This window comes from Pan troglodytes, chromosome 21, assembly GCF_028858775.2.
Source record: "Pan troglodytes isolate AG18354 chromosome 21, NHGRI_mPanTro3-v2.0_pri, whole genome shotgun sequence".
Classification (NCBI taxonomy): Eukaryota; Metazoa; Chordata; class Mammalia; order Primates; family Hominidae; genus Pan; species Pan troglodytes.
The window spans coordinates 51,625,475-51,643,530 of record NC_072419.2 but is presented as its reverse complement, the minus strand read 5'-3'; the positions used below and the strand labels follow the sequence as shown (position 1 = coordinate 51,643,530).

The 18,056-nt window shown below is 45.1% G+C and overlaps 2 protein-coding genes across 2 annotated transcripts in view; one reads left to right on the top strand and one right to left on the bottom strand.

Annotated features, from left to right (window-relative positions):
* The window catches only part of SYS1 (SYS1 golgi trafficking protein), a 39,068-nt gene that overhangs the window by 12,920 nt on the left and 8,092 nt on the right, over positions 1-18,056 (bottom strand). The gene's annotated exons all lie outside the window — the stretch shown is intronic.
* On the top strand, positions 11,114-15,625 carry TP53TG5 (TP53 target 5). Its single transcript, XM_525338.9, has 5 exons — positions 11,114-11,309; positions 11,889-11,963; positions 12,160-12,290; positions 13,953-14,466; positions 15,494-15,625. Exons 1-5 carry the CDS (start codon positions 11,262-11,264, stop codon positions 15,596-15,598), a joined length of 873 nt encoding a protein of 290 aa, XP_525338.5. The 5' UTR covers positions 11,114-11,261; the 3' UTR covers positions 15,599-15,625.

Below are 18,056 nucleotides of genomic sequence, written 5' to 3'. Positions count from 1 at the left end.
TTTTGGGAGGCCAAGGCGGGTGGATCACCTAAGGTCAGGAGTTCAAGACCAGCCTGGCCAACATGGTGAAACCCTGTCTCTACTAAATATAAAAATTAGCCAGGTGTGGTGGCGGGCGCCTGTAATCCCAGCTACTCGGGAGGCTAAGGCAGGAGAATTGCTTGAACCCGGGAGGCGGAGGCTGCAGTGAGCCGAGATTGTGCCACTGCACTCCACCCTGGATGACAGAGCAAGACTCTGTCTCAAAAAAAAAAAAGAAACACTAGACAGGAAAGCAGCAAGGATGTATAAGAACTTTAAAAAGCCATCAACCAAAAGAATCTAATTAATATTTAGACAGTACTTCACATAACAATAACAAGATTCACATTCTTTTGAAATGCTTATGGAACACTCACCAAGACTATATCTTAAGTCACAGAATAAAAGTCAACTAAAAAAAATTTTTTAAAAGAGACAGCATCTTGCTCTATTGCCCAGGCTGGAGTGCAGTGGTGCCGATCATGGCTTACGGCAGCCTTCAACTCCTATCCTCAAGTGATCCTCCTACCGTGGCATCCAAGAGACTTGGGATTACAGGCATGAACCACTGCTCCCGGCCTCAAGGAATTTTTGAAAATCAAAATCGCACAGCATGTGTTCTGAGATCACAATGAAATCAAACTAGAAATCAATAACAAAAAGATAATAGGTAAATCTCCAAACATATGGAAATTAAACACCACATTTCTGAATAATACATGAGTCAAGAGGCGCAGTTGTGCACTGGGTCACCAAGATGACTCTCCCAAAGTATACTCCATCATACCTGGCCCCTCTGCCCATGACCCTCAATCCAGCTGAATATGACATACCTCCACAAACTGCAACCTGAGCATTTGGCCATAAATCTGGGTTTAAACAGGGGTACTTATTCAGCACAATGACCCTAACCAATGATGATTCATTGAGGGCTCATCAAACATCTTGGCTTAATTTGTTGGACTTGTGTAAGATCAGCACATGTCTATCCCAATTTCAGACCCATTATCAAATACTCATCCAGTAGCTCTATGTGGAATCGGATCCGGTAGGGAAAGGAAAGAAAAGCTTATCCAGGAAGAAAAATTGGATTAAACATTTAACATCTCATATTAAGTCTAGCAATGATGATTTTATGTATTCCTGCTTAAATACACTTCTATTAATCCAAAAATCCCACCACATTTCTAAATAATACATGTGGGCTGGACGCGGTGGCTCACACCTGTAATCTCAATACTTTAGGAGGCCAAGGTGGGTGGATCACCTGAGGTCAGGTGTTCGAGACCAGCGTGGCCAAAATGGTGAAACCCTGCCTCTACTAAAAGTACAAAATTAGACGGGTGTGGTAGCATGTGCCTGTAATCCTAGCTACTCGGGAGGCTGAGGCAGGAGAATCACTTGAACCCAGGAGGCGGAGGTTGCAGTGATCCAAGATCACGCCACTGCACTCCAGCCTGGGCAACAGAATGAGACTCCATCTCAAAAACAAACAAACAAACAAACAAATTTCTAATATTGGTAATTTGTATCTTTCTTTTTCTAAAAAAAATTGGTTAACCTGGCTAGAGATCTGTTAATTTTATTGATAATTCAAAGAGACAGCTTTTGGTTTCACTGATTTTCTCTATCATCTTCTGGTTTTCAATTTCATTGATTTCTGCTTTGATTTTTATTATTTCCTTCTACTTACTTTAAGCTTAAATTGCTCTTATTTCTCTAGTTTCTTCTTTCTGAAGCTTAGATTGACTTTAGATCTTTCTTCTTCTCTAATATATGCATTTAATGCTATAAATTTTCCTCTAAGCATGGCTTTTGCTGCATCCCACAAATTTGGTAAACTATATTTTTCATTTTAATTTAGTTAAAAATATTTTTAAGTTTCTCTTGAGACTTTTTTTTGATCCATGTGCTACCTACTAGTGTGTTGTTTATTCTAGAAATACCTTGGGGACTTTCCAGCTCTCTCTCTTATTGGTTTCTAGTTTAATTCCATTGTGGTTTGAGAACATACTTTTTATGATTCTATCATTTTACATTTGTTCAAGTGTGTTTCGTGGCCCAGCATGTACTATCTCTTGAATACTCCATGTGAGCTAGATATGAATGTGTATTCTATTATTATTGTATTAGAATGTATATTCTATTATTGTTGGATGGAGTGCTCTATAAATGCCAGTAGATCAAGTTGATTGATGGTGGTATTCAGATAAAATATATACTTACTGATTTTCTGCCTACTTGATTTATCAATTATTGAAAGAGGGTCGTTGAAGTCTTCAACTATAATGGGATTTGTCTATTTCTCCTTGGAGTTCTACCAGTTTTTGCCTCATATATTTTGGTACTCCATTGTTAGTGACATATACTATATGTGTCATATATCCACTCAAGATCAAAAATAAGGCAAGAATGTCTGTTCCCACCACTTTCATTCAATGTAGTGCTGGAAGTCTTAGCTAGTACAATAAGGGAAGAAAAGGAAATAAAAGACATACAAATTTAGAAAGAAAATACTTGCAAATCACACATCTTACACAGGACTCATATCTAGAATATATAAAGAACTTTCAAAACTCAAAAGTAAAAATACAGACAAACAGGTTGGGCACAGTGACTCACACCTGTGCCCAGTGCTTTGGAGGCCGAGGTGGGAAGATGGCTTGAGGCCAGGAGAATTCAAAACCAGCCTGGGCAACACAGCAAGACCCTGTCTTGAAAGAAAAAAAATTAGCTGGGCATGGTGGCAAGCGCCGGTAGTCCTAGCTACTTGGTAGGATCACTTGGGTCCAGGATTTCAAGGCTGCAGTGAGCTATGATCATGCCACTGCACTCTAACCTGGGTGACAGAGCAAGACTCTTTTTCTAGAACAAACATCCAAACAGTCTAATTAGAAAATGGGCAAAGGAAGTGAACAGATATTTCACCAAAGAGGATACAGAGATGGCAGATAAACATATTAAAATATGTTTGTTTGTTCATTTGTTTGTTTGTTTTTGAGACAGAGTCTTGCTCTGTTGCCCAGGCTAGAGTGCAGAGGCACGATCTTGGCTCCCTGCAACCTCCACCTCCTGGGTTCAAGCAATTCTCCTCCCTCAGCCTCCCAAGTAGCTGGGATTACAGGTGCATGCCACCACACCCGGCTAATTTTTGTATTTTTAGTAGAGAGGGGGTTTCACCATGTTGGCCAGGCTGGTCTCGAACTCCTGACTTCAAGTGATCCACCCGCCTCAGCCTCCCAAAGTGATGGGATTATAGGCATGAACCACTGCACCCGGCCTAAAATGTATTAAACTTCAATAGCCATTAGGGAAATGTAAATTAAAACTATGGTAAGATATCATTACACACCTATTAAAACAGCTAAAATAAAATAGTGACCATTCTAAAAGCAAGTCAAAATGCAGAGAAGGTGTATCAATGTATGAACATTGCTGATGTTCTGGAAAATTGTTTGGCAGCATTCATACTCCTTGAAGGTTATTCCAGAGAAATGAAAATTATGTGTGGAGACAAAAACCTGCATAATAGCCCTAAATTGGAAACAAACATTCTTCAGTGGGTGAATGGCCAAACTGTGTTATATGTAATAGCACTCAGCAAAAAAAGGGACAAACTACTGATACAACTTAAGTGGATATAAAGGGCATTATATGGAAAAGCCAGTACAAAAGCCAATCTTGAAAGGTTACATACTATATGATTCCATGTATATAATATTTTCAAAATGACAAAATTATAGAGATGAAGTGGGACTTTTAGGGATTGGGGTGAGAGGAAGGAGGGGTGACTGTAGCTATGAATAGCATGAGGAAGCCTTGGGATAACAGAACAGTTCTATACTTGATTGTGATGGTGGTTACCTGAATTTATACATGGTTCTGATATTATACCAAAGGTATGTAAGCTTTTCCCACCTATTGGAGGAAAATGAGCAAAGGGTACACAAAACCTCTATGTATATTTTTTGAAACTTTCTGTGATTTTTAAAGTACTATTGATACATGCAATAACTTGGATCTCAAGAGCATTATGCTGAGTGAAAAAAGCCAACTTCAAAAGGTCACACACTGTATGATTCCACTCATACAACATTTTTAATACCTTCACTTGCTTTTATTCATATACTATTCTTGAAATGACAACAATTATAGAGTAGATAATAAATTAGTGGTTTCAGGCTGGGCACAGTGGCTCACACCTGTAATCCCAGCACTTTGGGAGGCTGAGGCGGGTGGATCACCTGAGGTTGGGAGATCAAGACCATCTTGGCTAACATGGTGAAACCCCACCTCTACTAAAAATACAAAAGATTAGCCAGGCATGGTGGCACACGCCTGTAGTCCCCGCTACTCAGGGGGCTGAGGCAGGAGAATCACTTGAACGTGGGAGGCGGAGGTTGCAGTGAACCGAGATTGCGCCACTGCACTCCAGCCTGGGCAACAGAGAGAGACTCCATCTCAAAAACAAAAACAAAAACAAAAACAAAAAAACAAAAAACAAATTAGTGGTTTCCAGGGATTAGGTACTGAATGGAGGAGGGAGGTATAGATGGCACAAGAGAGATCCTTTTGGTGATGAAACACATAAATGAGTGCATGTAAAACTGGTACAATCTGAACACGGTTTGTATATTGTACTACTGCCCATTTTATGCTTTTGATATTGTACTAGCTTTGTCCAGTGTTACCTCTGGAGGAAACTGGGAGAAAGGTACACAGGACCTTTCTATTTTTGCAACATCTTTGACTCTATAATCATTTCAAATTTTTTAAAAATCTTAAAAAGTAAAAAGAGGCCTTTGCATCCCAAAATTCTACAGGCAGGAAGCAGATTGAGAAAAAAACTCAACTGCAAATGCACAGAAAAAGGAAGGAATGACTCAGAACAATGAATCCAAAGGTGAATCAAAATCCTAGTAGGATTTTATGTAGAAATCAGTAAGTTGATTTTAAAATTCAAAGGAGAGAGGTAGTCTTTTCAAAAAATCATGTTGGGGCTGGGCATGGTGGCTCACACAATGGGAGGCTGAGGCAGGCAGATCACTTGAGGTCAGGAGTTCGAGACCAGCCGGGTAACATGGTGAAACTCTGTCTCTACTAAAAATATAAAAATTAGCCAGCTGTGTTGGCACACATCTGTAATCCCAGCTACTTGGGAGGCTGAGGCAGGAGAATTACTTGAACCCAGGAGGCGGAGGTTGCAGTGAGCTAAGAGTGCAACACTGCACTCTACCCTGGGCAACAGAGAGAGACTCTGTCTCTGAACAAAACAAAACAAAATCCTGTTGGAATAATTGGATATCTATAAGCAAAAGAAGAACTTTAATCCATACCTTAGACTATATACAAGTTAACTAAAAAATAGATCAAATATCTAAATTAAAAAAACTAAAACTATAAAATGTTTAGAAGAAAATATAGGCATAAGCCTCTGTGACTTCAGGTTAGGCAAATATTTCTTAGATATGACACCAAAAGCATAGCCCATTTAAAAAAAGTGATAGTGGCCAGGTGTGGTGGCTCATGCCTGTAATCCCAGCACTTTGGGAGGCCAAGGCAGGTGGATCACGAGGTCAGGAAATCGAGACCATCCTGGCTAACATGGTGAAACCCCATCTCTACTAAAAATACAAAAAATTAGCTGGGCGTGGTGGCGGGCGCCTGTAATCCCAGCTACTCAGGAGGCTGAGGCAGGAGAATGGCATGAACCCGGGAGATGGAGCTGGCAGTGAGCCAAGAGAGCGCCACTGCACTCCAGCCTGGGTGACAGAGCAAGACTCCATCTCAAAAAAAAAAAAAAAAAAGTGATTAAAGTGATTGGACTTCATCAAAATTAAGAATCTGTTCTTAAATAGATAGTTAAGAAAACGAAAAGATAAACCACAGGCTAGTGGAAAATACTGGCAAGTCATATATCTGATAAAGAGATCCTGAATTAGTGAAGAACACTCAACACAATTATATTTAAAAGAAACAACCTAAAAATGGGCAAAAGACTTGAACAAAAACTTCATCAAAAAAGACAGATGGCAAATAAATACATGAAAATATGTTCAACATTATTTGTCATTAGGGAAATGCAAACTAACACAACTATAAGATATGATGACATACCTACTAGAGTGGCTAAAAACAAAACAAACAAATAAAAATCTAACAGTACCAAATACTGCCAAGAATGTGAGTCAGCTAGACCTTGAATATATTGCTGGTGGAAATATAAAATGGTACAGCCACTTTGGAAAATTCTGGCAGTATCTTCTAAAGTTAAACATATAATTACCATATGATCCAGTAATCCCACTCCTAAGTATGTATCCAAGTGAAATAAAAACTTGTATTCCCACAAAAACCTGTACACAAATGTATTTAGTAACTTTATTCATAATCACTGAAAACCAGAAACTAGCCCAGATGTCCTTTAATGATTACACATACAAACTGTGGCATATTTATAGAATGAAATACTACCTAACAATGAAAAAAACCCAAATTATTGACATACCCAACATGTGCAAATCTTAAGTGAAAGAAATACAGATTCAAAGGGCTGCATACCGTATGATTCCACCTATATGGTGTTTTGGAAAAGGCAAAGCTATAGAGACTGAAAACACACATCAGTTTGTTGCCAGGGCTGGGAGTGGGAAGAGGAGTTAACTACAAAGAGGTGGCTTGAGGGAACTTAGGGGGGTTATGAAGCCATTCCATATATTGACTGTGGTATTCTACACTAGTATGCATTTGTCAAAACTTAAAGAACTGTATACTAAAAAAGGTAAATTTTACTGTATATAAAATATACCCCAGTAAACCTAACTAAAGAAATTAAAGAACAAAGTATGAGAGGAAATAAAACAAAAGAGTGGAACTCCCACCCATTAAGATGGCTACTATCAAAGAAACAGAAAATACCAAGTGTTGGCAAGGATATAGGGAAACTGGAATCCTTGTACATGGTTGGTGGGGATGTAAAATGGTATAGCCACTGCGAAAAACAATGTGGTGGTTCCTCAAAACATTAAAAAGGGAATTACCATATGATTCGGCAGTTCCACAATTCCACTTCTAGGTATATACACAAAAGCTGAAAGCAAGGCCTTGAAGAGATGTTTGTATATCTTTGTTCACAGCAGCATTATTCACAATAGCTAACAGGCAGAAGAAACTCAAATGTCCATCGATGAATGAACAGAGAAAGAAAATGTGGCCTATACATACAATGGAATATTATTCAGCCTTAAAAAGAAATTCTTTTTTTTTTTTTTTTCTGAGACAGAGTGCTGTTCTTTTGCCCAGGCTGGAGTGAAGTAGCACAATCTTGGCTCACTGCAACCTCCACCCTCCAAGTTCAAGTGATTCTCCTGCCACAGCCTCCCAAGTAGCTGGGATTATAGGTGCCCGTCACCATGCCTGGCTATTTTTGGTACTTTTAGTAGAGATGGGGCTTCACCGTGTTGGCCAGGCTGGTCTCGAACTCCTGACCTCAGGTGATCCACCTGCCTCGGTCTCCCAAAGTGCTAGGATTACAGGCACGAGCCACCGTGCCCAGACAAGAGAAGGAAATTCTGACACATGCTACAACATGGAAGACATGTTAAGTGAAATAAGGCAGTCACAAAAAAAGACAAATATTGTATTAGTCCACTTATATGAGGTTCCTAGAGTAGTCAAATTTATAGGGACAGGAAGTAGAACGATGGCTGCCACGGGCTGGGGGAGGTAAAAATGGGCAGTTATTATTTAATGGAATACAGAGATCCAATTCCATAGGATAAAAAAAGTTTAAAGATGGATATCCATGATGGTTGTACAAAGAGAAGGTACTTAATGTCACCCAACTACTTTTTTAAATGGTTAGGGCTGAGTGCGATGGCTCATGCCCATAATCCCAGCACTTTGGGAGGCCGAGGTGGGCAGATCACTTGAGGTCAGGAGTTTGAAACCAGCCTGGCCAACGTGGTGAAACCCCGTCTCTACTAATAATACAAAAATTAGCTGGGCGTGGTGATGTGTGCCTGTAGTCCCAGCTACTGGTGAGGCTGAGGCACGAGAATCACTTGAATGCAGGAGGTGAAGGTTGTGGTGAGCCAAGATTGCGCCACTGCACTCCAGCCTGGGCGACAGAGTGAAACTGTATCTCAAAAACAAAAACAAAAATGGTTAGAAGGTAAATTTTGTGTTATCCATATCTTATTATGCCATACTTAAAAAAAAAAAAAAAAAAAGAGTGGAGGTTTTCACTCAAGAGTCTTGGATTTAGTCCACAAGGCTTACCAGCTGTGTGTCATTGGGTAGGTCTCTTTACCCACTTCTCCAGTTTTCACCCCTGCCACTCTTGGCTACTGCTTTCTATTCTAGCAACATCCAATGTACAACATAATTCCATTCCACACTCATATTCTTTAAGCTCCCTCTTTTGAGAATGCTCTGCCCACCTCCCCCGACCTGCCCCATACCGCTATGCTTGGCCAACATCTACTCATCCTTCATTCCTCCTCACCATCTCTAGGAAGATCCCCTGACATCCTCAGGCTGGGTTGGGAGGCTCCACCTCTGTGCTCCTACAACCCTCAGTATTACCCGTATCATGCTATTTATTTCATTTTTCAAAAAATACTTTTTGGGCACCCATTGTCCACCAGGCACTGTTCTAGGATCTGGTGGCTTATCAATGAATAAAACGGACACAAATCCCTGCCCTTGAGGAGTCTACCTTCTGGGGTACCTATCCCCTTGGCCTGTGAACTCAGAGGCATGCTCTGTCTATAATGTTGCTGTCCCTTAGTGCCTAGCACACAGTGATTCCCCAGCCCTGGAAGCTCAGGAGTTGAGTAGCGAGTATAGGTGATTCTGATACAGCCCACCAGGCACCGGGGCCTCAGAGCAGCATTGTTCAGTTAAGTCCAGTTGATCAGAGCTGAAATTGTGTGCAAGGAGGGGTATGTCTGAGCAGGCAGAGCAGCCAAGGAGTATGGGGGTAGACAGGAGAGAGAGAGGGTGCACCCTCTGTGTCTTCCTTGCCAAATTACCACATTGCTTTCTTTCCTAGGCCACAGCAGCAGTTTAACCCACTACCTAACCTTCACTTGAATAAGAAAGGATATTTACATATGAGAAGCTGTCCCACAGCCTAGGTAGGGTTGGCCCCTCACCCCTCCATTCCGAGCTAAGCACCCACCCCCTGTGCATGTACATCTCTCCCCACTAGAAGTGGAATGGTGTGGAGTGGGTCCTACATTTGATTGGTTATCTGACTGGCCTGCTGAATGGGGTGGTGCCCACAAAAATGTTTTTCACAAGCTCTTCATACTATTCTGATGCAGCCAGCTGGGCACCAGGGATTCAGGGCAGCCAGCGCCCTTTACAGCCTGTTGTGATCTGCCTAACCCACCACGACTCCCTCTCTGCCTCATCTTCTCCCACCATCATTCATTCTCCTCTTCCCTCTCTCTCTCAGGTGTCTGCTCAAATCTCATCTTATTGGTGAATCTTTCCTAGACCACCTTTTTAATATACCAAATCCTCTACCTCTGCCCTCCCTGTTCCCTTTACCCTGGTTGCTGTTCTCCAGGCACTTATTTCCATCTGACGTAGCATTGGCGTGCTGGGGCTGACTCATAAGGGCTCACAAGTCTACTGTTATACTTCTAGGAATTCTGCAGGCTGGTTGTTAGGCATGGCCATCATTAAAATGCAATTGATAGCAACTTCCAATTAAATAAGTGATATTAAAAACATAGGGTGAAAAATGCTTAAACTTGTCACTTTCTATTTTTTACTACCTTTTACTATTATCTATGTTCTTAGGATTCTTTATATCTGTATATCTGTAGAGTAGAAATATATCATATATGAATCATATGTAGATCTGAAAAAAGACCCCCCAAAAACAACAAAAAAAGAGAAAACATAAGCAAGTGTCCTGCCCATAGCTATTCGATTGTAAATAACAAAAAGAATCTGAGAAATATACCTCCAGTATTCAAAAACTATGGTCTAATTCAGAAAATAGGTCAATGAAATCATTGATAAATGAGTTAAATTTCAATATCTCTGTTGTTTCACTTTTTCACCTTCTTCTTACTGTTTAGTGTAAATGAAAATACAAACATTAATGTTGGTATTATACTTGTTTATCCATTACAACCATAGGTTGGCTATAAATAGAGGGGTTAGGCAAAATCCAAGAAAAGCATACTATAAGAAGCAACTCACTAATAGAAGTTACAATAAAGAGTATTATAGGATTTTATTATTTGTTGATTTCTATCAGTAAAATTTATAATACAAACACATATACATTTTGCTTCAGAGAGCCAATTATTAAACATTTACAAGTACACACACTGTTTCCCCTCCACTAGAATGTAAGCTTGAGGGCAAGAATTTTCTGTTATTCTAGCACTTAGAAAAAGCACCTAGCAAGGCCAGGCGCGCTGACTCATGCCTGTAATCCCAGCACTGTGGGAGGTGGAGGTGGGTGGATCACAAAGTCAAGAGATCGAGACCATCCTTGCTAACATGGTGAAACCCCATCTCTACTAAAAATACAAAAATTAGCCGGACGTGGTGGCAGGTGCCTGTAGTCTCAGCTACTTGGGAGGCTGAGGCAGGAAAATCGCTTGAACCCAGGAGGCGGAGGTTGCAGGGAGCCAAGATCTCACCACTGCACTCCAGCCTGGCGACAGAGCGAGACTCTGTCTCAAAAAACAAAAAAACAAAAAAAGAGAAAGAAAAGAAAAAGCACCTGGCATGTAGCAGGCGCCCAGTCAAAACAGGCGACATGACTGAATGGATGAGCATGGTTTGGGAATCCCTGGTTTCATGGGTTGACTATCAGACCTTGGTTAGGTTTCCAGCCCACTATGATCTAGCTGGGCTAGATCTAGTGTGGCCTTGAGTAGATTATTCAACCTCTTTGAACCTTGGCTTCCTCATTTAAAAAGAGGGGATAATCCTCTTACCCCACAGGGAGGTTGTGACAATGCACACAGCTGTCTGTCGCCTATTGTCTATATTTCTTTCTCACCCTCTACCCCTCACCTCTGCCACATACACTCCTTGGAGACCCAGCCCTGCTACTGTCACATTTCAGTGATGTCACAGCTGCAGGTGGTACAGAGCCAGCACCACCATCTGATGACCAGCCTGAGTGCTGGCTGAACTGAGAGGAACAGGGTTGGTGCCTGGCACTGGTGTTGCTCCATTCGTCTCTGAGGTCTCACAGCCCCAGCATGAGTCCATCAGCAAAGAAGAGGCCCAAGAACAGCAGGGTTTCCAAGGTCAGACTTGGGACTAGACCCTGGGGGTGAGTCCCTAGAGGGGACCTTAACAAAGAATCCACCATGCCAAGGAAAGGGGCTTTCCAGCATGGGAGAAAAGGAAAAGGTGAAGGGTGAAGGGAGGTCAGGAGAGTTAAAATGGTCTCCCAGTTCTGTCCCCAGACCAAGATGACAAAACTCCCAGCCTAGGATTGGTCAAACCATGCTCAGCCAAATGAAGAGGCACATGGAGGAGTTCAGGAGGATTCCTCCAGTGCCTCACTCTGTGTCGCCCAGGCTGGAGTGCAGTGGCGAGATCTCAGCTGACTGCAGCCTTCACCTCCTGGGTTCAAGTGATTCTCCTGCCTCACCCTCTTGAGTAGCTGGGACTACAGGCGCATGCCACCACACCTCGCTAATTTTTGTATTTTTTTTTTTTTGGTAGAGTCAGGGTTTCACCATGTTGGCCAGGCATCTCAAACTCCTGACCTCAAATGAGCCACCCACCTCGGCCTCCCAAAGTGCTGGGATTACAGACATGAGGCACCACACCTGGCTGATTCCTCTGGGTTTATGTCTCTCTTATCCTCTGTCCCTCAGATGCAAGATGAGAAACTGCGGGACGAGACAGAGCAGCCTGTGAGCAAAGTAATTGAGCGGAACCGTCTGAGAACGGTGAGACGCCCTGTTTTGGCCCCAGCTTGGGGAAGCTCATATACTCATGCAGTACTGCCCCTGGTTGCCAGGCTGAGTGGCCCAGGGGAGCCAGCAGGCCGGCCCTTGGCTGAGCAGAGCCAGAGGCCGGCAGGGGAGAGGGAGGCTGTCCAGGAAAGCTGAAGCTTCTATTTACCTGGTTTCTTGACCCTGGCAGGTGTTAAAAAACTTGTCGCTCTTGAAGCTACTCAAGAGCTCGAACCGCCGGATCCAAGAACTGCATAAGCTGGCCAAAAGGTGTTGGCATTCACTGCTCAGTGTTCCAAAGATTCTCCGCATCTCCTCTGGGTAAGCTGGGGCCTGGCCCCCATAATGGACCCAAATGCCGTCTTTCTGGGAACAGGCATTGTGCTAAGGAATTTAGAGAACAAGTCTAATTTTCACAAAGCCTCTGTGAGAGAGGTATTTATTAACTCTATTTTACTGCTGGAGAGCTGAGGCTGAAGAGGTGAAGTGACTTGTCTCATTCAGTTAACTCAACTGATAAGTGGCAGAGCTAGGATGTGAAGCCATTCCTGTCTGATATTAGAGCTGCGGCCATAACAATGGTTGTAATCATCCAGTTGTGGCGCTCACTTCACCCTGGGGCACTGAGACAGACAGGTTACTCCTCCTCCTCCTCCCCTGCAAGTCAATATAACCCAGAGAGTCACCTGCAGACTGACCCCTGAAATCTGAAGATTAATCTTGCTGAGGCTTGGTTTCTTTATTAATTTATTTTTATTTTTATTTTTTTTTTTACCATGCCTCCGAGACAACTTCAAACCGTTTCCTCATAAGTCACATGACAGTATTAAGAAAGCTAACATTGATTGGTGCCTGCTAAGTGCCATCCTACAGTGTTAAGCACTTAAGAATTTTCCCATTTAGTTTATTCTTCACAACAATCCTGTTAGGTAGACAGAATTATCCTAGTTTTACAGATAAGGAAGCTAAGGCTCTGAGAGGTTAAATATCTTGCCCAAATCACATAGGTGGTAAGAGGCAGAAGCAGAATCTGAGCCCGTTTGTCTGAATCCAACACCTGTGCTCTGTAAGCCACTCTGCTTCACTGCCTTCTACTTCACAGAAATAGTAAGGATCCCAAGTTGTAAGGGTCCCGAGTCTGGCATAGAGCGAGGACTCAATCAGCGGGAGCCATTATTATCATCACAGTATTGCCATTATCTGCAGCCCAAGGCCTCATCTCTCTCCACGCCCTTGGCTAGGATGGTGTTGCCACTGGGGGTTTGCAGGGGGCCCAGTCTGTTACAGACACCCTTTGGGAAAGTCTCAGCATTTAATATTTCTGTCAAGGCCACCTTTCTGGGCTCCTCTTTCTGATTTGGCCTCTAGTCGCAGGCAATCAGGAAACATAGAGCTAGAAGGATCAGGATCATCTAGCCCCATCATTTTCCAAGTTAAAAAATTTTTTTTTGTATGGAGACAGAGTCTCACCATGTTGCCCAGGCTGGTCTTGAACAGTTTTCCAACTTTATTAAAGCAGTGAAACCTCTGTTCAAATATCTATTTCCAAGCCCCAATTGTGTTGTTATGAGCTGGGGGGAGGTATCCTGCCCCCAGTGGGTCAGGGGAGGTGACATTGAGACACCTCCTCAGAACCCTAAGGTTCTTGGAGCACAATTTAGAAAAACTACTGGACTGTTCACCCTCCCAGCTGAAGTCCAGAGAGACAGAACCCTAATCTAGTGGCAGATGATGTAGACAACATTCATTCTTAGGGGCCTTAACTACTAGTCATGGCTTTCACCTTCCCAATCTCTCACATCCCTCTGCCAGTGCTCATCACACCTCCTCACACCAGCACAAGGCCTCTGGGCAGTAGAGAAGTTTCTTTGCAGGCCCCTCTAGCCTTTCTTAACAGGCTCCCCTGAGCTGGCTACATAGCAACTGTCTCGGGAACCAGGGCCTCGGTCCTGCTGTGCTGACTGCCTTTCCTCTCCCTGCCAGGGAAAACAGTGCCTGCAATAAAGCAAAACAAAATAATGAAGAGTTCCAGGAGATCGGGTGCTCCGAGAAGGAACTCAAGTCCAAGAAATTAGAGTCCACAGGGGACCCTAAGAAAAAAGAGTACAAGGAGTGGAAGTCCCAGGTGCAGTCAGGGATGAGGAACAAGGAGAAAACGTCATCGGCGGCAATGCCACGGAAAGAAAAGCATATAGAGCCTGAGGTTCCAAGGACATCGAGGGATGATAGCTTGAACCCTGGAGCCCAGGGGAGGCAACCACTCACCGAGGGCCCCCGAGTCATCTTCATTAAGCCCTACCGCAATAGAACTCCCATGGGGCACATGAAGCAGCTGGATGTAGCCGACCAGTGGATCTGGTTTGAGGGGCTGCCCACACGAATCCACCTCCCGGCGCCCAGGGTGATGTGCAGATCCTCCACCCTGCGTTGGGTCAAGCGCCGCTGCACCCGCTTCTGCTCCGCATCACTTGAAATGCCTATGTGGCATCCATACAAGGTGGGTGTGACAACAACACTGCCAGGCTAGGTGAGATGCAAGCCCCAAGCCAGGCCCAGAGCTGGGCCCCAGAGTCAGGGTTCAGGATCTGGAGTCTTGAGTGGTGTGTGGCTGGCAGTGCTGGGAGGCTCCGCCTTCATGTCCAGAGAGGGGGAAGCCTTAGACCAACATCATACAGAAGGGTAGTGACTAGGTTGAGGGGTCTCAGGATACAGCTAGGAGATGTGTGGAAGGAGGGGCACTGAAGTGAGCCATCTCACTGCCTGAAGGCCTTAGCAGAGGTGGAAACTGCTGTGGCTCTGAATCTCACAGTCAGAGGCCTACATAAGTGGGTTTAAGGATTTCCAAATGTGGGAGGGGGGAGATGGTCAAGTAGGGCTTTGCTGCATCCCATTCCCTCTTAGATCAATTCAACTCTCCATTTATGTTTGATTGATTCATGCCTCAAATAAGATTTACTCTGAACAGGCTAGGCATGGTGGCTCACGCCTGTAATCCCAGCACCTTGGGAGGTCGAGGCAGGAAGACTGCTTGAGGCCAGGAGTTCAAGACCATCCTGGGCAACATAATGAGACACTGTCTCTACAAAAAATTTAAAAATTAGCCAGATGTGGTGCCTTGCGCTTGTAGTGTCAGCTACTCAGGAGGCTGAGGTCGGAAGATCGCTTAAGCCCAGGAGTCGAGGCTGCAGTGAGCTGTGACTTTGCCACTGCACTCCAGCCTGGGCAAGAGAGCAAGACCCTGTCTTAAAAAAAAAGAAAGGAAAAAAAGATTTACTCTGAGCAGAAAGTTCCTTAGCAAAAAAAGAAGAAAATACCGCAGCCCTTTCGTGGGAGAATGAAAGTCCCACGAAAGGAAGGGGGTGAGTGCCCACCGGGTCTAGCTTAAAGGGAGGCTTTTCCTTTTTAGCAAAGGCATTTCCAACCTACCAGACACCACAGCACCCTTGTCCCTGCGCCCGCTCCCCAAACGACCAGCGCCCCCTGGGGACAGTCTTAGCGCCTAACACCGAGGTTTCTGCTGGCAGGTTGATGTGACCTGGACGAGAGCCAGAGGTGCGAGCAGAGGGTGGAGATCGCGCAATCAGCTGAAGGGGAGGGATGGGTGGCGAAATTCACGAGTCTACAAATAAGATCTTCCATATGGCACCTAAGACGAATACTGCTTACTCTGCCTGTTTGTCTGGGGCTGGGAAGGATGAAGGAAAGAGGCCTTCGGTAGAGGGAGCCTGTGTCGCGACTTCAGGCTTCCCCCACCCCCACCCCGAGGCCCCTAAGGTCAGTCTAGAACCAAAGAAGCCAGCGAGCAGCACCCCTCCCCCACCTCTGCGAGCTGGTCTCCTGAGTGGCGCGCTCTGTGAAGTCAGGGCGCTCGTGTGCTTCCTGGGTGCAAAGTGCCTCACAATCGCCCCGCGAGCTCGCAAGAGGAAACCGCGGCGCGGAGGCAGCAAGTAACTTGTCCAGGCTCACTCAGCTAGAAAGTGGCAGGAGCAAGGGCTCCTGGTTGCTCCCCATTCCATTTTCCCAAGAAAGGGAAAAGGCGAAATGAGAGCCTGCTCAGAAGTCACGAGGCAGGCGGAATAGCCCCAGCACCCTGTAGGTCATGCGCGTGCATTGCGACCTGATTGTCAAAAATTGATTGTCAAAAACTGATTGCACTGTGGCTGGTGTCAAAAAGTGGATGTCAGCTGGGCCTCCAAATGTGTCCTGCCTTGGTCACAGATCACAGAAGGCACCGGATCAGGCGGGGGAGCTGGTACTGCATCTCTACTGCTCCAGGGTGACATGGCAGGTCCACCCTCAATCTGAAGACCTCAACCCCAAGCCCTGGTCGACCCCATCTGGCCGGGGTCACCCTCTGTCAGTAGGAGTCACAGGGTCCTAACCATGCCGTTGGGGAGAGGAAAGCCAAGGGAGCTCGAGTTTTCTCCGGACGAAGACCTCCATATTCCCCAGAGGCAGGCTGCATGGAGTGGGCGCCCTCGGGAGAGCAGTGGAGCCATCGAGGGGCACAGAGCTCTCCGGGATTGGGGGTCAGGGCAGCGATGCAGATAGATCTCCAGTTTGGGACAGAGGGAGAACGATTGGATGGACTCTCCCCCCCTCCCACCCCGCCCACTCACACACTCCTCCCCACCATTACTGGGCACCAAGACTGGGCATCAGCTGCCGCGCGGACCAGCCTGGGCGGAGCCACAGCGCGGGGACTGCTTAGCACCTCATAGTGGCTGCTGCGTGCTCCCGAGCTCCTGCTCCCAGCGCAATCTTCCTGGAGCTCCCCTACGGTCGGTGCCTACCTCCGCCCCCACCACCCCGCTAATTCCCGTGCAAATTCCACCCCAGTAACCACTTTCAGCGGTCTTCCCACCCAGCTTGCACTCCAGCCCATTTCCTGAACAGTCTCCCTTGCAGTTCCCTTGCTGGGTATTTTCAATCCCATCAACTTTCGAAAATAATCTCTACTCACTCTTCCATTCCATCAACCTTTGCGTGAACTTCTGTCCTGAGTGCGCTGTCAGCCGGCAGTCAAGACAGCGCCCTCCCAGCTAAAAAATCTGACCCTTTCTGGGGAGCTCCCTTGCACTAGCCTTCGTGGGGGCCTGCCCAGGGAGCCCCAAGTGGAGGCTGGATTGGGTTGGGCCTGAGTGAGACTGGCAACTTCCACTTTGCTCCAGAGAGCCGGAGTTGGGCCCCAGTTGCCCACTGGGAACGCCACCGAATATATGGGAGGGCTGTATACGAAGGCGGGGACCCAGCATGGCCAGGGCAGCAAGGGGCAGGTCTGGGAGTGAGGGAATCCCAGCAGTACATCCTTCCACCTCATCCCACCTGCCCCAGCACTTAGGCCTCTGGCCACCTGCCTCCCACAATTCCACAACCAGGGTCTCCCCACTACCACCCTCTCTTTGTTTAACCATTTCAACCTAAAGCTCCTCCTCTGGGCCCAGTAACACAGATTTGGGGAGGAAGCCACCCTAGAAATGGCTGCTTAACAGTTAACTGGGAAAAAATTGAAGTGTTTGAATCTGATTTTATATTGAGTGACTTTTTAGAAGTCACATGACCTCTCTGAGCCTATTTCATGTTTATAAAATAGTGATACTAATGTCTGTTTCAGGGGGTTTAAGCAAATCAAGCTTGATGTAGGAGAAGCCAGTTTGTGGGGCATTGAACAAATGTTTGGCCTTTTCCCACGCCACGCCAGGGCCATCATAATAAAGCCCTGTGGCCAGTCAGTCCCGGCTCCATTTCTCACTTATCAGCAGCTACCTAACTACTCACCTTTATGGAACTAGCTGCTTGTTAACAAGCCAAACGTACGTTTACATTCACAACCTTTTGCTAATATGGCATTTAGATCCCTAAGACTGTCCGTCTCACAATTGTCTGGATCACACATAAACATAACTGGAACGTGAAAAGCAGATGAGGCAGACAGGCCTAGCTTCTTACCAACTTTGTAATGGGGAAAAAGTTGTTTACGCCCAATCCTCTGTTTCTTTGTCTGCAAAATGGGGGAAATAGCAGTGCTTACCTTATTGGACTGAGTAAGAATACACATAAATCACTTTGCAGTACATGCCAGATAGG

Excerpts from the sequence above, each read along its gene's own strand:
- TP53TG5 (XM_525338.9), top strand. The coding sequence starts at position 11,262 with ATGAGTCCATCAGCAAAGAAGAGGCCCAAGAACAGCAGGGTTTCCAAG. Across the intron at positions 11,964-12,159 it reads AGCGGAACCGTCTGAGAACG|GTGTTAAAAAACTTGTCGCT; the intron begins GTGAGACGCCCT and ends TGACCCTGGCAG. Across the intron at positions 12,291-13,952 it reads ATTCTCCGCATCTCCTCTGG|GGAAAACAGTGCCTGCAATA; the intron begins GTAAGCTGGGGC and ends TCTCCCTGCCAG.